General features: G+C 25.3%; 1 protein-coding gene across 1 annotated transcript in view; it reads left to right on the plus strand.

Annotated features, from left to right (window-relative positions):
• The first annotated feature begins 987 nt into the window (after positions 1 to 987).
• LOC119613228 (teneurin-m-like) overlaps positions 988 to 23,743 on the plus strand; it is a 64,010-nt gene continuing 41,254 nt past the window's right edge. Inside the window, 1 exon segment of the mRNA XM_037969183.1 lies at positions 988 to 1,169. Within this exon segment, the coding sequence (XP_037825111.1) occupies positions 1,046 to 1,169 (124 nt within the window). The 5' untranslated portion in view covers positions 988 to 1,045.

Genomic DNA, 23,743 nt, shown 5'->3' on the forward strand with positions numbered 1-23,743 from the left:
TTGGAGCGGATTATTTGTTAAATTAGTGTGTTTCCAGTTCACTTCAACATTAGATCTAGTTCTGTTCTGTTCTAGTTCTGTTCTAGTTCTGTTCTAGTTCTGTTCTAGTTCTGTTCTAGTTCTGTTCTAGTTCTGTTCTAGTTCTGTTCTAGTCCTGCTCTAGTTCTGTTCTAGTACTGTTCTAGTTCTGTTCTAGTTCTGTTCTAGTTCTGTTCTAGTTCTGTTCTAGTTCTGTTTAGTTCTGTTCTAGTTCTGTTCTAGTTCTGTTCTAGTTCTGTTCTAGTTTCTAGTTCTGTTCTAGTTCTGTTCTAGTTCTGTTCTAGTTCTGTTCTAGTTCTGTTCTAGTTCTGTTCTAGTTCTGTTCTAGTTCTGTTCTAGTTCTGTTCTAGTTCTGTTCTAGTTCTGTTCAAGTTCTGTTCAAGTTCTGTTCTAGTTCTTTTATATAGTTTTTCCATTTGTTAAAGATTTTTCATTTATAAAATTTAATTTTTGTTATCTTCTTTGTAGTTTTCTACCCATTTCATTATAATTTATTTTATTTCATAAAATTCTAGTTTATTTGTTAGAGTATTTGTTTATTTAAGAGTTAAAAAAGTTTCTGCAATAATATTTAGTTGTGTACATGTATTTATGTATGTAAATATATGTATGTGTAAAATGTAATTGCATTTGTATTAACTTGTTAAGCTAACGAATTATTTACTTTTCTTGCATTTGATTGTTAAATGCTAAATATTGCAAAGTTCCCCAGCCAAGTATTTATTCTAACATTCTTACCTTGTTGACTTCATTATTTAATATATAAAACCAGTTTAAATAAAGTTTATGGCAAAAATAATAAATAAATAAAAAGTTGAGGTAGAAAAATGAAGTATACTTTAAGGTTGATATAAAAGATTTTTAAAACTAAACATTGTTGCAGCAACAAGTTGCTAAACTTTTACCAAAGTTAACTAATTTTGTATGTTTTGCTTTCTTTGTAGGCTTCCTTCTCGAAGGAGTTACGCCCTCGGCACCACCAGATGTACCACCTAGAAATCCCACAATGAGCCGCATGAATAATGGTCGTTTAGTGGCTGCCAATCCAAATGATTTGGGTGTCGATTTTGAGCCCTCATGTTTGGTGCGTACACCATCGGGCAACGTATACATTCCCAGCGGTAATTTAAGTAAGTAGAAGTTAAAATTCTTTATTAAAATATTTTGCATATAAAAGAAAATCTAAAGCTCTCAAAAGAAACAATTACTTGACTTAAAAATTTTGCCCTAATGAGAGGTTATACTCTGCCAATATTTCAAGTGTTCTTGGCAACATTTTGTTTTACAAAAATTTCTCTTGAAACGTTTTTTATTATTGAGAGGTTTTCCAGCAATTTAACTTAAATAAATACAGTTTTCCTTTGATTTGTTTAACATTTTTATATAACCTTTTGATTTCTAAACAATTTATTTGAGTTTGTTTATTTTCCCCTAAAAATATGCTTTACTTTTGTCATGCTAAAAAATATTTATAGTTTTTTTTTTTTGGTAATTTTATTTTAGATAAAGTTTACTGAATTTTGCTTATTTTTTTGTAGTTATGTAAATAATTTAAATAATATATAATAGAGTATTGCAGCATACTTTTAGGCGAAATATTTTATTCAACTAAATTGAAAGAGAATGTTTTAAATCAAGAGAATTTTGTTATTTAGTGAAATTTTAATTAAATAAATAGTTTTTTGTAAGGTTTACAATGGAAATTAAAGGTTTGTTAAAAAAATTAAAGCATATTTTTAGGAGCAATGTTTTTTATTAAAATAAAACGGTAATAGAGGAACTTTTTATGAATTTTAGCGGAATTTTAAAACAAAATCTTTTAAAATTTGTTTAAGATCTAAGGATTTTAAAAGAATTATGTGGTGATAGAAATAATCCTAAAGCTTGAAGCATACTTTTAAGCGAAAAGTTTGTTTAAACAAAATATAAAGGGAAATGTTAAACCTTAAAGAATTAAAGGGAATTTAATGTAAACAATTTTAAAAGCTTTAGCAAAATTATATGTTTTTTAAGAAATTTAAATTTATTTACATGAAGTATAAAAAAAACTTAAAGTATACTTTTAGGCGCATTTTGTTAAACTTTAACTAAAACAAAAATTATATATAACCGTTTATTTAAAAAAATTTCTAATTATTTTAAAAACTTAAAGTCTACTTTTAGGCGTTCATATTTTGCTTTTTTTGATGTTATGTAAATTTTGTTAAATTTCAAACAATTATTGAAAACATTTACAAATTTTCACATTTTTTTTTCCTCTTTAGCAAACTACCACAAGCCCTTATATGCCATAATTTACACAATTTATTGAAATTATTTTTTTTAAATAATTTTCGTTGTAAAGCAACTACATACATTACATATGTATATGGAAATTTATGCGCATATATTTCAGCTTAAAGAGTTTTTAAGCCATACAACAAAAAGTTGTTAAATTTAAACCTTTTTTTTTTCTTGTTCCCCTTTAAAAAAAACCTTATACTCTAATAAATTTAATATAAAATTTTCAGAATATTTTTTTTTCTACAACGAAATGCTATAAAAATTGTTTGAACTTAATTTATGTGTTACAGTATTTGTTTTATTTTCTTTTGAAAATATTTATATATTCAATAAAATTTTATAATATAGTTAAAACGTAAAATAAACAAAAATATATAAAAATTTATGCAATTGATGATACATTTGAATGTTCATTTGCTAAAATTTTTTTTTTTATTCAAAAGTTAAAATATCAATTAAATGGAAAAATCTCTATGAAAATATTTTAAAAAATTTAATAAAATTTCCTTGTTTTATTAAATTATTTTATTACAACCTTTTATTTTAAATAAAACTAATTAATTTACCCCTTTTTTCATAAAAGAAAACTAAAACCCCTTTTTCTTAACACCTTAAAATATACTTTAGTTTTTGTTAATTCTATATTAAAAAGTTTCTAGCTGTTGTTAAGCTTTTAAACCGTTTTAAATCCATTTATTTTTTTCACGTTTTATTATTTAAACTATATATTTTTAAGAAATTTTCTCCCCCTTTTAAAAAGAAAAATTCCAAACAATTCTTTAACAATTTAAAACCTGTTTGTTATGTTTACGTTAATTTAATGAAATATTTGTTTAGTTCATTATTGTTCTTCTTACTTCATTAAGCAGTTGTTTTTTGTTTGTTAAGCTTCAATGAACCCAAATGACATTTTTCCTTAAGGCCTTTAATGTTTAAAAAACTCAACATGGCTCTTTTGTCTTTTTAATAAACTTCCTTAAGTTATGCTATAAGAAATTGTTGTTAAAACTCCTTAAATAAAGTAACACAAAGAAAGTAGTTTTGTGGTAAAAGGTAGAAATAAGTGGAATCAAGTAAAACCTTTAATGAAAGCAAAATTTAAAGTATTTCGAAACAATTCCGGAACTAAATTCTTCAAGATATTAAAAAATAAAGAAATTGTTAGAAATTTATTACGAACTCCTGAAAATATGCTGTAAAAGTATGTTATTAAATCAAATTTTCTTAACAGCAACCTGTTGCTGTTTGATATTTTTAAAAAATTTTAACCTTCTCTTTCGATTTCTTGTTAATAAGCTATTTTTTCTTTTGGCAACATGTTGATGAAGTGTTTAAAAAAAGTCGTATTTTTATATATTTTTAAATTTTTGTTCCCATAACATGTTGTTAAACATTTGTTGTTATAAAATTCAAAAAGAAAATTTATTGTTCGTAATTATTCCATCATAAAGAAATTCCTGTTAAAACTGGATTTATAAAAATTTTTCTTTCTAGCAACATGTTGCAGAACTAGTTTTTCTTATTAAAACGAGACTTTCAGCCAACTATAAGACTTTATTTTAAATGAGAATTATGGCAAAATAAATTTAAGATTCATTTTTGCTAATTGCAACATGTTGCCAAACATATGGTCTAACAAATTATGCTTTTAATATAAATTTTCATAATTTTAGTTCTAACAACATGTTATTAAACATTTGTTAATAAAAAAATTAAAAAGAAAAATTACTGTTAATAATTATTTGTGGAAAAAACTTTTAAAAATTCCATTTCAAACTAGATTTAAAACTATTTTTCTGTCTAGCAATATGTTGCAAAGAATTAATTCTATTTAAAACTTTAAAAAAAATTTGATTTTTCATGTTTTCTAGATAGTTTTGAGATAGATAAGAATTTTTTATTGTTTTTTTTTCTTTGGCAACATGTTGCTGAAATAGTTAATTTGAATAAAATGTGGTTTTTAACCAAAAATTTGATATTAAACATGTTGCCAAACATGTTTTATTATGAAAACTTAAATGAAAAGGCTTTTTTACAAATTGGTTTAAAAAAATCTATCAATAAAATTAAATTATAATAAAATTTTAAAGAATTTTTCTGTTCTGCAACATGTTGCTGAATTTGATTTTCATATAAAACCTGGATTTAATGGTAAAATTCTTACATATTTTAAGCAGTAATAAGTTTATATTAAATTTAGAGTTTATGTTTGTACTCAGCAACATGTTGCTAAACATTTGAAATAGTTAAAATGCTGTATTTTAATAGAATTTTATTCTTTTTTTGTTAAAAGGTTTTTCTTGGAAAGAAAGTTGCTTAAAATATATATAAATAATTAAGTTTGCTTTTCTTAAATTTGATTTCTTTTATAAAATTAAACATTATATATGACAACAAAAGACCTCTAAACAATGTTACCTTGTTGGGCTTTGTTTCTTTTTTTGCTTTACGCTTTACTAAGAAAATAATTTTGCATATATAATTAAAATTACACTGCATATGTTAAGGCGTTTTATAACAACATACACATCATGTATATATTTTTTGTTAAATTATTGTAATGCAAACATATTTACTGGCTTTTGTGCATTACTGCTTTCATTTTTCATTCTTTACATTTTTCTATGTATGTATAAGAATTTTTCTAGCTTTTTTTTAGACTTTTTTCTCTTTACATTTTTCCATAATACTTTGTATGAGTAGAAATAATAATGTTCATAATGAAAATGTTAATTAAAATAATGTATTACTGCAGCTAGACTTATACAATAATAGGGGGAAAAAAGAAAGAAAAAACATATAGCATACATATATGCATAAACATGCTTAGCAACATATTTATATGAGAAAATGTTTAAATGCAAAAAATACTACCCCTACAAACCAAAAAACTGTAAAGGTTTAGGTACCTATACACACATACATACATTCATATGTTTGTATGTTGCAAAAGCCTTATTAAAGTGTGAGTGTGTGTGAGTATTTATATTGTATGTGTGAATGCCAGCTTAACTGTATGTGTCATTTATGCTTTGACGCCATTTTTATATTTACCGTAAGTCTAGTTTGTATAACAAATAGAGACACTCATACACTTGCAAAAATATTTCATAGAAAATCTAAAAACATGAAGAAGAAACGGAAACATTTTCTCCATATTTTTTCTGTCGTTTTTATGTTGCAAACAAGATTTTCATTACAAATGCAAAATATTTTTTATTTGTTCCTTTTTTACCTATATGTTACCTATACACAGCCAACGTTGAGTTTTACCGTAGTAAATATAATGAAAAAAAGAAGAAAAGCAAAAAAAAAATAAACTGAAAATGAGTATGATTATGTTGATGACTTCCGTTTTTTATAAAGGCTTAAGGGGGAGGAAACATTCATTCATTCATTCATTCATTCATTTATTCATTCATACAACAATATTTTCCTTTACGCCATGTATTACAATGTAGAGTTATAGAAATTTTTCTACATAAAAATGCCATCAATCTCCTTTTTATAGACAAAAAGAAAAAAAATAATAAATAAAAAAAATCAACATAAATCTGCAGTTTCTAGTTAACAGCCAAATGCTGAAAGTACTGTTTTCCTCTATAAAAAGAAAAATTATTTATTTAAATGTACAATATGAATGTAAAAAGATTTTTCATAATTATGAACTTGAAATTATAAAAAAAAACATATACAACATATAGCTGCAATTATAATTAATATTAAGATATGTGCATTATTTTTTTTTTTTTTTTTTTTGTAAAATATATGAAATTTTAATTATGTCTTGTGTCTTTCTGTTAGGCTAAAAACAAAAGGAGTAACAGCACAAATCTTTCTTTAGAATATTGTTAAGAATAAAAACAAAACATAATCATTAAAATCTTTGAAAAAAGAAATCTGTAATTAAAATAAATAAATAAAAAATAATAATAAAATTCTCCTAAAAGTAGGCAGCAGTTATAAGAACTTTACAGCTCCCTAAGGTATGCTTTACAATGGGTAAACAATGTAGAAACAGATTAAATCCAGTTTATGTTCTGCTCTAGTTCAAATCTAGTCCTATTCTACTTCAAATCTAGTCATATTCTAGTTCTGTTCTAGTTCTGTTCTAGTTCTGTTCTAGTTCTATTCTAGTTCTGTTCTAGTTCTGTTCTAGTTCTCTAGTTCTGTTCTAGTTCTGTTCTAGTTCTGTTCTAGTTCTGTTCTAGTTCTGTTCTAGTTCTGTTCTAGTTCTGTTCTAGTTCTGTTCTAGTTCTGTTCTAGTTCTGTTCTAGTTCTGTTCTAGTTCTATTCTAGTTCTGTTCTAGTTCTGTTCTAGTTCTGTTCTAGTTCTGTTCTAGTTCTGTTCTAGTTCTGTTCTAGTTCTGTTCTAGTTCTGTTCTAGTTCTGTTCTAGTTCTGTTCTAGTTCTGTTCTAGTTCTGTTCTAGTTCTGTTCTAGTTCTGTTCTAGTTCTGTTCTAGTTCTGTTCTAGTTCTGTTCTAGTTCTGTTCTAGTTCTGTTCTAGTTCTGTTCTAGTTCTGTTCTAGTTCTGTTCTAGTTCTGTTCTAGTTCTGTTCTAGTTCTGTTCTAGTTCTGTTCTAGTTCTGTTCTAGTTCTGTTCTAGTTCTGTTCTAGTTCTGTTCTAGTTCTGTTCTAGTTCTGTTCTAGTTCTGTTCTAGTTCTGTTCTAGTTCTGTTCTAGTTCTGTTCTAGTTCTGTTCTAGTTCTGTTCTAGTTCTGTTCTAGTTCTGTTCTAGTTCTGTTCTAGTTCTGTTCTAGTTCTGTTCTAGTTCTGTTCTAGTTCAGTTCTAGTTCTGTTCTAGTTCTGTTCTAGTTCTGTTCAAGTTCTGTTCTAGTTCTGTTCTAGTTCTGTTCTAGTTCTGTTCTAGTTCTGTTCTAGTTCTGTTCTAGTTCTGTTCTAGTTCTGTTCTAGTTCTGTTCTAGTTCTGTTCTAGTTCTGTTCTAGTTCTGTTCTGTTCTAGTTCAGTTCTAGTTCAGTTCTAGTTCAGTTCTAGTTCAGTTATTGAAATTCTTCTGCTTTCCTTGCTAAAATTGTTGCCTACTTTATGGCGAACTTTATATTTGTGTGAAAACTTCGTTTTTTCTTTACATTTCCTTGAAATTTTTAATCATTTCTAAAATTCCTTTACTTTCTTATTAAAAATTCTCTATAATTTTTTTCAACTTCACTTTGGAAACATAGTTATTTAAATATGCTTTAGTATACTTAATTATTTAAGAAAATTTCAATATAAAAAGCCATACATTCTATTGATTTAAAATGTTCATTAATAAATAATATCACTTTGTTATGTAACGATAGAAAAATAAAACACATTTGCCACTTCCACAGCTGCACAAAACAAATTTAATCTAAATACGGCTAGAAAATTGAATGTAATTAAAATTTTAAATTCTACCACAAAAAATAACACAACACGAAAACAAAAGTATTTTTGGTAGTTGTTAGTTAGAATAAGTTACAAAAACTAAATTTTTCATTACACTATTCTCTATGTGATTTGTTAAATTTAATACGTTTTTAAAATAAGTAGACCACATAACACCAACTAATTACAACATGTATGCTATAGATTTTTTTTTGTTTCCACATGGAAAATTAACAGGAAACCCCAAAAGAGAGCAATAAAAAAAAACAACGTGATAAATAGTTTAGAATTATGTTAATAATAATGGAAATATTTTAAATGAACAACAATAGTAATAATTATAATAATTAAATATATTTAAAATTTATAAATAAATTAAGCTTTTAGTGGTATTTAAAAATAATTAGAAATAATTTAATGATTTTTGAACACTTTATTAAAAAAAATTAAGTTTTTAGAAAAAAAAATGTCTTTTTAATAGTTTTTTCGGAAAAAGACCCTTAAAGCTTTTTTATGTGTAGTGAGTTTTATATGTACTCAATGTAAACAAGTGATATACTTTTAGGCTGGTAATTGAAAAACATTGTTGTTGACAGCTGTTTGGTTTTCTTTACTTTCATTTTATTAAACAAGGACAAAATCTTTTTATATATAGGTATATATATATTAATAACATAAAATGAAAACTACCATGACAAAACGTAAAATTACACACACAGCCTAAAGATAGGCAGTAGTTGTAACTTATATTAAAAATACATATATACTATATGTATGTATGTAGTTACTAAAAGAATGAAAGAACTATTACTTATTTTAAGCAATTGTGACATTAATTGTCAGTTAACATAGAATATTAATTAAATGTCATTAAAGGTTTTATGTTTAAATAAAAGACAACGAAAGAAATTACAACTGAAATTAAGAGTAAAATAAAATACTAAATATTTAAACAAAAATTTTGCTTAAAACTTTAAAAAGAAACCCATATTTATTAAATATAAAATCTTTATAAAAGAAAACTTTAAAGTTTAACTAAAAGTATAGCCTATCTTATAGCTAAAAATTTCTTCATTTTCTTTAGCCTACTTTTAGGCTGTAATTTAACTTGTTAAATTCTGTTAATTAGTATAGAAGTTTTAGTTTACCTCTAATTAATGTCTAGTTTATGATAATTTTAAGCTTTTTCTTTGGCAAAAGTCTACAGTGATTTAGTATTTGCCAAATGAAGCAGTATGATAGTATGATGATTTCTATTACTGCTATTCACATAAATGGATTATAAAATTTGTATCTGTTAAAGGAGAATATGTTGAAGTTTGTCATCACAAGTTTAGAGTATTCATAATAATCTTATAAAATTTAATGAGTTGTATTGATGCTAAGAAGATATCAATGTCTAGCATAGAAAGAATTGTAAATTAAAGAAAATTGTTAAATAGAAAAGAGACCTAAAAGCAGGCTAGAGTTTCAATGAAACTCTTATTTAACTAGTTGTGTTAAAGTTCGTTTTATACAAATTTAATGTTTTGTTAAGTTTGGTTCTAGTTCAAAATTTTGTAAAAATTTTTACTGAAATCCTCTAAAAGTAGACTATAGTTTTAGGAAAACTAAAATTAAACTAGTTTAGCTTTAGTTTAAGACTAATTTATTTGTAGTTAAAACGTTGTTCTAGCTAAATATAGTGTTGCCTAATTTTAGGTGATTTTATTATTAAAAAATAGTTGCCTACTTTAAGGTTTGTTATTAATTTCACATTAAATACTGTTTAGAAACTTTTCTATAGAAAAGTTGCTCTAAGTATAAGCATATTTTATATAGAAAAGTTGTTCTTAGTATACACAACTTTTCTACAGAAAAAGTTGCTTTAAGTCTAGATAACTTTTCTTGAGAAAAGTTGCTCTAAGTCTAGACAACTTTCCTATAGAAAAGATGCTTTAAATTTAGATAAAACTTTCTATAGAAACGTTGCTCTAAGTCTAAACAAAATTTCTACAGAAAAGTTGCTCTAAGTCTAGACAACTTTCCTACAGAAAAGTTGTTCTACGTCTAGACAACTTTCCTACAGAAAAGTTGTTTAAAGTCTAGACAACTTTCCAACAGAAAAGTTGCTTTAAGTCTAGACAACATTTCTACAGAAAAGTTACTCTAAATCTAGACAACTTTTGTATAGAAAAGTTGATCTTAATCTAGACAACTTTTCTATAAAAAAGATGCTCAAAGTCTAGACAACTTTCCTACAGAAAAGTTGTTCTACGTCTAGACAACTTTCCTACAGAAAAGTTGTTTAAAGTCTAGACAACTTTTGTTGATCTTAATCTAGACAACTTTTCTATAAAAAAGTTGCTCAAAGTCTAGACAACTTTGCTACAGAAAAGTTTCTCTAAGTGTAGACAACTTTTTATAGAAAAGTTGTTCTACGTCTAGACAACTTTATTACAGAAAAGTTGCTCTAAGTGTAAACAACATTTCTATAGAAAAGTTGCTTTAAGTCTATATAACTGTTCTATAGAAAAGTTGCTCTTAGTCTAGACAACTTTTCTACAGAAAAGTTGCTCTAAGTCTAGACAACTTTTGTACAGAAATGTTGCTCAAAGTCTAGACAACTTTGCTACAGAAAAGTTTCTCTAAGTGTAGACAACTTTTTATAGAAAAGTTGTTCTACGTCTAGACAACTTTATTACAGAAAAGTTGCTCTAAGTCTAAACAACATTTCTATAGAAAAGTTGCTTTAAGTCTATATAACTGTTCTATAGAAAAGTTGCTCTAAGTCTAGGCAACTTTTAACCATTTTATTTAATTACAAAACAGTTGCCTACTTTTAGGTTTGTTTTAAATTTATCTTTAAATTCCTTTTTTTCTTATTGAGTTCACGTTCCAATTTCCTCGTTTTTTATTTCCTCCAAACCTTTTTTTAAAGCTAAATTCCACTTTATATTTTTCATTCTTTACTAAAATTTAATTTTTATTATTTTCAAACATTTACAATGTTTGTAAGTTTAAATTGTTCTAATTCCCATTTGTAACGTCCTCCTTTTTTTTGCAAGTGCATACATTTCTCGTTTGCGTTTTTTGTTTTTGTCAGTTAAATGTTGCTAAACTATATTTCAAACTTTTATCTAAATATTTGCTTTTTGTAACAAAGCAGCCAATTGTTGTAATATTAACACACATTTTGCCATATTTGCATATGTGTGTTAGAGTATGTATTTGTATTGTGGTGGTAGTCGAGAATACACAACAACAAATATGTAAAATATCTCCATTTTTTTTACTCTCAACCCTCAGGAGTTTTATGTAAAACAATAAAAAGAATAAAAATAGAGAAAAAGTTTAGTGAAAAAAACAAAAATAACGTGAAAAATAAAATTTGTAATAAAAAAGCGAAATAAAGAGTTTTTTTCAAACATTTTAAAACAGGCTTTTTAAAAAAAATGGGTTTTGCAGAAAAAAGGAAATGGTTATGGAAATTCTAATATTTTTGCGGGGAAAATCGCAACAACAAAAAATATAGTATACTTTAAGGTCATTTTACAAGATCATGCTTTTTTAGCCATGTAGCTTAAAATAGTAGCATATTTTTAGGCTTTAACACAAATAAATGAAAACTACCAAAACTTAAGTATACTTTTAGGCTATAAAAATCTTTTAACTTAGCTGTCTTTTTACTTTATTTGAAATTAAATTCCTTTTTTCTTATTTTCAATTATTTGTTTTAGAAATTTCCTTTTTTTCTCTTGTTATTTTAAAATCAACCTATTTTCTTTGTCCTTTCTTCATTAATAATTCATAATTCCATATTTTTTCAGTTCAATTTTTCTTATTTTCTTTAGTTTTTCCAACGAAATTTTTATGCCAATATTTACTTTTTTGTTTCGTGTTTTTTTCCTTTGCTGTTACTGTGTTATTCTGTGCACTATGTTGTGCATATTATGCGCATAATTTATAAAGTGTGACACATATGTTGGTTACTCTTTATGAAAAGGGAAAAAAAAGAAACTAAAAAACCAAGGAAAACTTGAAAAGAAAAGAATATGTTCAAGTAGTTTTTAGTTTTAAATTTAAAGCATACTTTTGAGAACATATTAAATGTGGAAGTCAATAGTAAACGAGTTGTTGCTGCAAGTCTAGACAAGTTGTAGCAACTTTATTGAACGAATATTGTTTAGACTGGAAGCAATTTTCTTATAGAAAAGTTGTCCGAATTGAAAGCAATTTCTACAGAAATATAGTGCAAATTGGAAGCAACTTATCTACAGAAAAGTTGCTCTAAGTTTAGACAAAGTTGATTTAAGTATAGACAACTTTTCTCTATAAAAGTTGCTCTAAGTGTAGACAACTTTTCTCTAGAAAAGTTGTTCTAAGTGTAGACAACTTTTCTCTTGAAAAGTTGCTCTAAGTTTAGACAACTTTTTTAATAGAAAATTTGCTCTAAGTGTAGAAAACTTTTCTCTAGAAAAGTTGCTCTAAGTGTAGGCAATATTTCTCTAGAAAAGTTGCTCTAGGTGTAGGAAACTTTTCTCTAGAAAAGTTGCTTTAAGTCTAGACAACTTTTCTCCAGAAAAGTTGCTCTAAATTTAAATAAATTTTTTATAGAAATCTTGCTTTAAGTTTAGAAAACCTTTCTGCAGAAAAGTTGCTCTAAATCTTAACAAATTTTCTTCAAAAAAGTTTCTCTTATTCTCAGCTACCTTTCTTGATTTTAATATAAAATAATTACTTAAAATTTGTTGAAAATTTCTCTAACAAAAACTTTTTGCTGTCCAAAAATTTCTTTAAAATTTTTGTAACAAAAATAAAACTCATTCATAATTCTAACAAATCTATCATAATTTTCTATTAAGTTATTAAAAATGTAGCTTTTTTTAACTTTTATTTAACCTCCTAAAAGTATGCTTTTTCTAGCAGTTAAGTATTTGTCTAACTGGTATGCTTTGCTTTTGATTTGTTTCCATATATTCAAGATGCAAATGCATTAGTTAACTTTCTTGAAGAGCTGCAGCAACCCTTTATATGTGTGTTTTGTTGCATACTTTTGAGTGAGTTGTTGTGAGAGTATATGTATTCCCAAAACCATTTAACTAATTGAAATGAATTTGATGTGTGTTTTGGTGTGTGTGTATGAATGAAAAATACTCTTTAAGTTTTAAGCAAATATACTTTTAGGAAAAATGTAAAATGTTTTCAAAGCATAAAAATAATATGGTGTTAAGATTAAAGTATACTTTTAGGATTTAATAGAAAAATTGCTAGTTATTAGGAGTTTAATAGTTAAAGAAAAAGCCTATAATGAGAGCGTCAGTTATTAAAGTGTTAAAGTTAAGTTAAAGAGAAATTTAAATATGTTAAAAAGTGTTGCCTAATTTTAGGTGATTTTTATATTTTATTTAAATTATTAAAAAATGGTTTAAAATTTCTTGAAATTAACAAAGTATTTAATGATTTTTTGTTGTTTCAAAATAAAGTCATTGGCTTTGTTGTTATTTCTTTAGAAAATTATATATTTTTGTTAAAATTCCCTGTTATTGCTATAAATATAGGTTTTAATTTAATATTTGTTTTTACTGTATAATAAGTTTACTTTGTTTAGGTTTCATATTACAAATTATAGGGAATAGTAATGCGTTTAAAGCTTTAAAACATTAAAGCATTCAAACAACCTAAAAGTATGCCAGGGGTTTATGAACAAACATATCATTTACTGCTTATATAGAAATAATACATAGAGATACATTAAATTTTACTTTTTTTTTGCTCAAATGGTAAATGAATCTGTATTATGTTTTTTTCAAACAAATCTATTTATCAATAAAAAAAAAGAAAAAAATAACTGATGTTAGACAAAAAATCTTAAAGTAAAATCAACAAAAATACATCAAAATATAAATCACCATGACAGTCATAAAAAAAAGCACATGATTTTGTTGCTTTAGTTATAAATATAAACATACAGCAACTTGTCAATGCCTAAAAGTAGGCAACATTAAACAAACTTGTATGTATACACTTGCTAATGGTGTATGTTAAGGGTATAGAGAAAGAAACAGAGATAGAGAGAGAAAGAGCAAAAAGTAGAAGAAGAAAAGTATAGACAGACGTGTTATGGTTACCGTGATTGTTGTTGTTGTTGCTGTTGGCACGTTTCATTGAAGAGCAAGCTAAGAAAAAACGTGTCTTTGGTATTGAAGATGTGCTGCTGCTGCTGTTGTTTTTTTTATTAAAGCTGTTACAAAATATTGTTTTCTTACAGCCTAATGTTATGCTTTATAAAATGAAAAAAATGTATATCTTAAAGTTATGTTGCATTACACACAAAAACTATTTTAGAGTATGGAAAGGAAATATGATAACAGTGCTATAGTTAACATATGTTTAGTATTTAAGCAAAAATTTAATGATTTAAATAACAACAAACTTTAGCTTTAGTTCTTTAATATTTTAAAGCCTATTTTAAGGCTTTATTTATATAAATATTTCAAATCTTATCTATATTGTTAATGATTTTGTTAAACATTTTTTGACAGTTGTCATTGTGTGAGTTCATTTTTATCTACAAAAACAGCTTAAAAGTGTTTATTACTTTAGGGGCTTAGATTAAATAAATTGCTTAAGGGATGTTTATTTTACACTCCAACCTGCTTTTCTCTTTATATCTCTTTCCTGACAAGTCTAAACAAATGACAAATAGTTAAATATTTAAATCAAGCTTTCAAAATAACAGTTTTAATAAATGACTGTATCTGGATTTTTTTTTTTCATTTTTTAATTTATTATATATTTTTATCTTTTTTTCCAAAACAAAAAAAGAAAAAATTATATATAAATATAAAATAGAGTTTTCTCTTCTTTTGTAATAAATCCATATGCTATTGACATTTTATAAATTATTGTTATTATTTTATTTTTTCTAGCTACAGAGCATACTTTTAGGTCTTTAGATAGAAAAAGTTGGCAAAAAAAATATAGAATTTTTTCTAATTTATTGTTTGCATATTTCCCTTTCGGTATACTATGTATAATAATAAGAAAATGAGGTCAATAGTTTATTGTTTTGTGTCTCTAGAATATGTGTAAATAATAACTAATGTAGTTTTTTTAGTGTTATTCAACTGTATATGACTCCTTTTGAAATGAACTATTAGAGCAAAACTTATAGTTTTGTTGTATAGCAAAACAATATGATATTAAGTGAATCGAAAAAAAAGAAATATTAGAAATCTATATAATTGTATAGAAAATATGTAATTGAGCTAAAAATCCGCCTTTAGAAATGTAGTCTACTTTTAGGGGTTAATAAACTTTTAAGCTGTTGTACAAAAAAAAAGAAGTTATTTGTCATAATCAAAAAAACTTCATCAATTTAATAATTATGAAAATGTAACTAAAGTTGCTTAGAAATTGATAACGTTTAAAGGTAAATTTTCTCTAGAAAAGTTCCTCGCAAACTCAAGAAGTTTTCCATAGAGCAATTGCTTACACTCTGGAAAGCTTCGCTTTAGAAAAGTTGCCCAAAAACTGAAGAAGTTATTCATAGAATAATTGTTCAAAGTCAGCATCACTTTCTCTAGAAAAGTTGCTCAAAGTCTGGACAACTTTTCACTACAAAAGTTGCTTAAAGACTGGACAACTTTACCCTAGAAAGTCTGGACAACTTTTCTATAGAAAATATGCTTAAAACCTAGACAACTTTTCTCTAGAAAAGTCTGGACAACTTTTCTATAGCTCATAGTCTGGACAACTTTTCTATAGCTCAAAGTCTGGACAACTTTTCTATAGAAATGTTACTCAAAGTCTGGACAAGTTTTCTATAGAAAAGTTGCTCAAAATCTAAACAACTTTTCTGTAGAAAAGTTGCTCAAAGTCTGAACAAATTTTCTCTAGAAATGTTGCTCAAATCCTGGACAAGTTATCTAAGGAGAATTTGCTCAAAACCTGGACAACTTTTCCTTTCAAAAATTGCTCAAAGTCTGGACAACTTTTCCCTAGAAAAGTTGCTCAAAGTATGGACAAATTTTCTCTAAAAAAGTCGCTCTAAGTCTGCACAACTTTTCTCTACAAAAGTTGCTTAAAGACTGGACAACTTTTCTCTAGAAAAGTTGGTCAAAGTCTGGATAACTTTTCTCTAGAAAAGTTTCCTAAGCGCTACAAAACTTTTCTGGACTACTTTTCTCTACTAAAGTTACTCAAAGCCTATACAACTTTTCTCTAGAAATGTTGCTCAAAATCTGGACCACTTTTCTATAGAAAAGTTGTTCAATGTCTGGACAAATTTTCTACGGAATAGTTATCCAAAGTCTTTAAAACTTTTCTGTAGAAAAATTGCTTTGGATCTGGACAATTTTTCTCTAGAAAAGTTGCTTAAAATCTAGACAACTTTTCTTTGCCAAAGTTGCCCAAAGTCTAGACAACTTTTATCTAGAAAAGTTGCTTTCAATCTAGAAACATTGCTTTCAATCTAGGCAACTATTCTCTAGAAAAGTTGCTTTCAATTAGGAAATGTGGCTCTCAATCTGATCTACATTTCTCTAGGAAAATTGCTCAGCGTCTGGATAACTTGCTCAAAGTGTGAACAACTTTTCTCTGTAAAACTTACTCAAAGTTTAAACAACTTTTTCCAGAAAATGCTGCTTAAAGTTTGGACAACTATTTCTTAGAAAAGTTGCTCTGAAACTGGACAACTTTTCTCTAGAAAAGTTGCTTACAATCTAGAAGACTTTTCTCTATAAAAGTTACTTACAATCTAGACGACTTTTCTCTCTAAAAGTTGCTTACAATCTAGACAACTTTTCTCTAGAAAAATTGCTTTCAAACTAGACAACTATTCTCTAGAAAAATCTGGACAATTTTCCTCTAGAAAAGTTGCTTTCAATCTAAAATTGAGGCTGTCAATCTGGTCAAAGTGGGAATAAGTTTTCTTTAGTTTTTTTTAGTTTGGACAACTTTTTTCCAGAAACTGGACAAGTTTATTTTCCAGAAAATTTTTTCAAATTCAAAAGCAAATTTCCCTTCTATCACTTGTTTTCTACATTTTCTTTTATTAATTTTATTACTATCACAAAAAATTTTATTTTAATATCTTAACTCTTTGGGGAATGAAAAAAGTTCTATTAAAACCATTACAATCCAGTAAAAACCAAACATTTGCCAACATTTCAATAGCTGTTTACAACATCCCTCCCACCTTGCCTCTATCTAAGAATCTCTTATAAAACATAAAATTCCTTAACAATTTATTTAATATCTTGAAGTATTTATATAAACCAAATTAACCCTTTATATTTATATTTAATCCCCCCGACTCTTATTTAACAATGTTTTTTTGTAACCCCTTCGGTTTGCTCATCAACTCCCCGGTGTTACACACAACAACTTGAATCTTAGGCGAAATTGATGAACGTTTTACTTTTTTTCATTTTGCACTTTTTTCACAATTTATTTGTTCATCATCAACATCACAACCAGCTAAAACATCAGCAGCAGCAGCAGCAGCAGCAATGTAAACAAAGACATTGTAATCTGTGGCAGGGAAAAAAATAGAGGAAAAGCAGATGAGCTTGGAAAAAGGACAGACAGAAAGAAAGTAAACTCTTGTTTAACTTATTAACACTTATCTTATCAATGTGATAAAGAGGAAGGGGTGGGTGGTATTGGGTAGAGCAGTAGCAAGAGTAAGGTAGCTGACAAAATGCCAATAGAAATCGATATTATACACAATTTGGAAAAAAATACTAAAGTTTTTGGAAACGTGGTTAAGTTGATTTGGAGAAAAAGTTGAAGAACAAAAAAAAAAGAGTTAGTGGTAAATTGCACTTACTTACTCACTCTCTCTCCCATTTGCTTTTACATTTCTACTCTTTAGCTTTTACGTTTAAATGCAAGTATATGTGTATGTATGTATGTGTTCACTGACTCACACAACAATAAAACCCAATTTAAGGAAATCAAGAAAAAAAAACCCGTAAAAAATCCTGCTCTCAACAATAAACAAAAAAAAAAAAGTACCAAAAATTTAGTATTTTTTTCTCTTTCATTATCCTTGGGGACTACAACAAAACATTTAACTGATTGTGATTGCATGGGTGTATGAATGCGAACGAATGAATGAGTATTTGTTGTAACAGCAACAAAAAAGTTTCTTTAATATTTTTTTTTGTTTACTTCTTTACATTGTTATTGGTAAATATTCAGGTTCGTTTTATTTTTACCCTCAACTTCAGTTGTTCTCTACTTTTTTTTGATATTTTTGCGTATAAATTTTTATTTCGGTTCCTGTTGGCATGATTTTTTGATTTGCTATACACCTGGGAATCATACTTTAACTTGTACAGAACATCCACACACAGCAGTGGTGGTGGTGTGGGTATATGTGTGTGTATTTTTAAATTGCCAAGATGGTTGTTTAACGTCAAGAAAATAAATTGTCTGTTCGTGCAGTAATTGGAAATTACATTTGATTGTGATTGTATAGGAAAAAGTATATTTGTTTGTATGTATTCGTATGTACTCATGTTTGTATAGATGATTTGTTTATTAACATTTATACACGCACACAGTTGTTCATTATATACATATACACACCTCTATAATATTTATTTGATTTCATGGCAGGTTTTAAATTGATTTAGGTTTACTTTTTTTGGATATTATAACAGTGTCTTCTAACTGTAATATCTGATAAAAATTAACAACAAATATCAGTAATTAATAAAATTGCTAAAGCCTAAAAATAGGCTATAAATTTTGGTGTTAACAAAATGTTTTCAAATAAATGAGATTAAAAAAGGTTTTATAATAAAAATTTCAATTTAAACTAAACATTTACTTGATATATTAAAAGAAATAAAAATTTCCCTTAAAGGGAAATTATTTTTTACAAAGGGAAATTTTTTTTAATCAGGGAAATTTTCAAATTTTTTTACAAAAATGAAAATAGAATATTTAGTAAAGAAAAAAAACAATAAAAATTTTTTGAATATCTTTAAAAATAAAAATTTCCCTTAGAGGGAAATTTTTTAAAGCAAGGGAAATTCTATAAAATTTTGTAGAAATGGAAACTAGAATTAATTTACAATAAAATGCTATAAAAATTTGGTTCATATTTTGAAAAACAAAAATTTCCCTTAAGGGGACATTTTTTTAAGCAAGGGAAATTTAATAAAATTTTGCAAAAATGAAAATTAGTAACAATTTGTAAGAAATGGCATCAACATTTTATTCAAATATTGAAAAACTAAAATTTCCCTTAAAGGGAAATTTTTTTAAAGAAGGGAAATTTAATAAAATTTTACGGAAATGAGAACTAAAAGCAATTTATAACAAAATGGCATAAAAATTTTATGCGTAGGTTGAAAAACTAAAATTTCCCTTAAAGGGAAATTTTTCTAAGCAAGGGAAATTTAATAAAATTTTACAAAAATGAAAACTAGTAACAATTTGTAACAAAATGCCATGAACATTTTATGCGTAGGTTGAAAAACAAAAATTTCCCTTAAAGGGAAATTTTTTTAAACAAGGGAAATTTTTAAAAATTTTGCAGAAATGAAAACTAAAAGCAATTTATAACAAAATGGCATACAAATTTTATGTGTAGGTTAAAAAACAAAAATTTTCCTTAAAGGTAAATTTTTTTAAGCAAGGGAAATTTTATAAAATTTAGTAAAAATGATAACTAGAAAAAATTTATAACAAAATGCCATAAAAATTTTATTCGTAGGTTGAAAAGCAAAAATTTCCCTTTAAGGGAAATTTTTTAAGCAAGGGAAATTTAATAAAATTTTGCAAAAATGAAAACTAGTAACAATTTATAACAAAATGCTATAAGAATTTTAATCGTAGGTTAAAAAACAAAAATTTCCCTTAAAGGGAAATTTTTTAAGCAAGGGAAATTTTATAAAATTTAGTAAAAATTATAACTAGAAAAAATTTATAACAAAATGCCATAAAAATTTTATGTGTAGGTTGAAAAACAAAAATTTCCCTTAAAGGGAATTTTTTTTAAACAAGGGAAATTTAAAAAAATTTTATAGAAATGAAGATTAAAAGCAATTTCTAAGAAAATACCATTAAAATTTTATTTATATGTATATTAAAAAATAAAAATTTCCCTTAAAGGAAATTTCTTTAAAACTCCCTTTTAAAGACTAGAGATTTTTTCATATTTTTTTTTTTAAACACTTAAAACATTTCTCACATTTACAAATTTTATTTATGCCTAAATAAATTATTAAATTTGCAATTGCCTATAACTTAATTTAACACCCCTTAAAATAGGCTTTTACTACTTTTTTATATGCTTGCATAAATACCACACATTTTACTTTAAGCCTTAAGTTATACTATAGATTTTGCATAAAGTTTTCTACTATTTTCAACAACATTTTCTTTTGCATTTTAATATTTTAATTTTCTAAACAAATAATTCAATTTTTCATATAGAAAATATTTTTTAATATTATTTTCGAGAGACAGAGAGAGCGAGAGAGGGGAGTATAAAAGGAAAAAACTTAAAATAAATAAATTATTTGCCTTAAAATTATGACCATAAAACATTTTTTGGACGCCCACAAAATATTTGCTTTTTGGTGAATAGAATAATCTCCCTTGCTAAAGGCTTACAAATTTTTTTGTTTATGGGTGTGAGTTAATAGATCCTTTGGAATACACACACACATTTATACATACATATGTATGTATGTTTTTTAGACACGTGTGTGTATTTGTTTATTGTTATATGAAATTTATTTTATTTATGTTAGATTTTAGTTTAGAAAAACATTTCAAAAAATATTAAAATTTTGTCTATAATAAATTTTAATAAAATTTGTTGTTTTTTTTTTTTTGCAAACAAAATATTGTTCATAGTAATAGAAAATGACAAGAGAACTGAAATATTTTTTTAAATTTTGGGAAAGGAAAGAGAGGAATTTCCAAAAGTCATTAACTTTAATCTTTCCTTTTATGATTCCAAATTTGGTGGCAACACCGTTTTGAATACTGTCCTGGCAACTCCATTTTAATCTTCTTTCTACTAATTATTAAAAATTTCTTTTTATTTATTAGTTTTTATTGAAATTTATTTCTATAAAGCAACTAAAACTCTATTTCAAACATTAGAGACAAAAAAAAAACAAAAAAGAATAACTTTTCACCAAAAAATATACTACACTTTTAAATACAACATCAGTTCAACATATTTTTAATTAAGAATTTTTTTGTTTCCAGTAAAATAAATTACTTTTGATCATTCACATACATTTATTAGTAACAAATAAACAATTTTCCAAAACATTTTATCCAACCTAAAGAAAACTTGAGTAAATTAAAAAAAATATATATTTTGCAAAAATCATTAGAAAATTTTTAACAATAATTTCCAACAGTCTAAACTCTTTTGCTTTTCCCCTTTTCCGAAACATAAAAACTTCATTTCAACTTAGTTTAGAAGAAAAACAAATATTTTTAGCCTTAAACTATACTACATGGAGAAATTTTGTTTTGTAGTCTTAATAAATTGCCTAAAAAGTATGCTTTACAAAAACATTTTACATAAATATTTTTATTAAGTGTTAGTAAATGTTTTTGTAGATATTTGCTATAGCCACCCATTTCTTCTTCGTTAATAAATTTCTATTTAACACTAAAGAGAAATTTTTGGCAAAATTAATTTGTTTAGAAAGGTTTTTGGAGAAAATCTTGGAAAAGCTTTAAAATAGATACTATGAAAAAACATAATAATGAAAAAGTATTTAAGAAAAGTTAAGAGTTATTGAAAAAAAATTAAACTTATTGGGTTAAAAGTTTTCTATTAAGAAAAACAGTTTTTCTGTTAAAATTCTTGATTAAGAATATCCTATATACATTTTGGTTTAAAGAAAATTTATCAGTATAACAGATTTTTTGTAAAAAGTTTGAAATATAACAATTTCTTTAAAAGAAAATTTTATGTATAACAGTTTTTCGAAGAATATTTACAAATATTAGACATTTTTTTATAGAAAATTTGCAATATAATAGTTTTTTTTAAAGGAAATTTGCAGTATAACAGTTTTTTTAAGAAAATCTGCACTATAACATTTTTTTTCAAGAAAATATACAGTATAACAGTTTTTTCCGAAAAAAGTTGTACAGTATAACAGATTTTCTGTATAACAGTTTATTTAAAAAAAATTGTTTTGCAGAAAATTTGCAGTATAACAGTTTTTTTTAAGAAAATTTACGGTATAACAGTTTTTTCTATAGAAATATAACAGTTTTTTAATTGAAAGTATACAGTATAACAGTTTTATATTTAAAAAATCGGTCATATAATTGTTTTTCATAAACAATTTAAAGTATAACAGTTTTTTTCTATCAAAAATCTGCAGTATAACAGTTTTCTCTATAGAAAATCTGCATTATAAAAGATTTTTCTATATAACATCAGCAGTATTACAGTTTTTTCTATAGAAAATCTGCAAGTATAACACCTTTTCTATAGAAAAATAGTTTTCTGTACAAAATAACAGAAAATGTACAGTATAACAGATTTTTAAAAATAAATTTTATGTACAGTTTTCTATAGGACATCTGTAATAAAAATTAACAGTATAACAGTTTTCCATATAAAATGATCAGAAAAATCTGTTATTTTCTTTCAAAATGGGCAGTTTAACAAATTGTTTTTGGAAAAAATCTTTTCTATAACAGTTTTCTCTTTAATTTTTGCTGTATAACAGTTTTTTCTATACAAATTACTCAGTATAACAATTATATTGGTAGAAATTTTGTAGTATAACAGTATTTTTTATATAAAATCTTAAGTATAACAGTTTTCTGTAATAAATATCTACCATATAACGGTTTTTCTACGTAAAATTTATCAGTATAACAGTTTTTTAGTATAACAGATTTTTCCATAGGAAATTTTGTATATGTATAACAGTTTCTATAGAAAATCTGTAATAAAAATTTACTGTATAACAGTTTTCATAAAAAAATTGATCAGTATAACAGTTTTTTCTGTCCAATATCGGCAGTTTAACAATTTATTTGAAAAAAATCTTTTGTATAAAAGTTTTCTCCTTAAATTGTACGGTATAACAGTATATTTCTATAGAAACTACTCAGTATAACAGTTATTTTGGTAGAAATTTTGCCGTATAACAATCTATTTTATATAAATCTTGAGTATAACAGTTTTTTGTAAAAAAAATCTACTATATGACAGTTTTTCTATATACAATTGATCAGTATAACAGCTTTCTATAGAACATCTGTAATAAAAATTTACAGTATAACAGTTTTTCTATATAAAATTGAGCAGTAGAGCAGTTTTTTCTGTCCAATCTCTTAAAATTTTTGGTATAACAGTTACTTTTTATAGAAAATATTTTGTATGACAGTTATTTTGGTAAAAATTGTGCAGTATAACAATTTTTCTTATATAAAATCTTAAGTATAACAGTTTTTCTTTTAAAAGTCACTCATATTACCCCGTTTTTTTTCTACAGAAAATCTTTTGTATAACAATTTTCTCTTTAGAATAACTTCTGTATAACATTTTTTCTTTTCACCCAACTTTTGCTTAACAGTTTTTTCTCATTAAAATCTAATTGTTCCTCAAACTTCCTTTAATCAAAACTTTCATTTAACTTTAGCGCCAAAAAGTATGCTTTAGAAAATGAAAGAACCTTTCAACTTCATTTAACCTTTCTTGTCATTCTTTGTCATTAAAAACAACAATAATTTCTTTAGAAAATTTAGTTTTCTTATAAAATAACTTGAGTATAACAGTTTTTCTTAAGAAAGTATAACAGTTTTGTTTTAACACCAACTTTTGTATAACAGTTATTTTCCAACAAAAATCCTCCTTAATCACAAATTTTCTACAATAAATCATTCATTTAACTTAATTTTCTTAAAACAAAATCTTACTTTTAATAATCTTTACTCATGCCTAAAAGTAGGCTTTAGAAAGTGAAAAAAACAACCAACATCATTTAACATTTATTGACATCTTTGTCATTTATATTTTTTTCTTATTTATCACACTTTCTTCTTGACAAGTTTAT

This window comes from Lucilia sericata, unplaced genomic scaffold (genome assembly GCF_015586225.1).
Source record: "Lucilia sericata isolate MDLA Ls3-8-SP2 unplaced genomic scaffold, ASM1558622v1 Contig002019F_arrow, whole genome shotgun sequence".
Lineage (NCBI taxonomy): Eukaryota > Metazoa > Arthropoda > Insecta > Diptera > Calliphoridae > Lucilia > Lucilia sericata.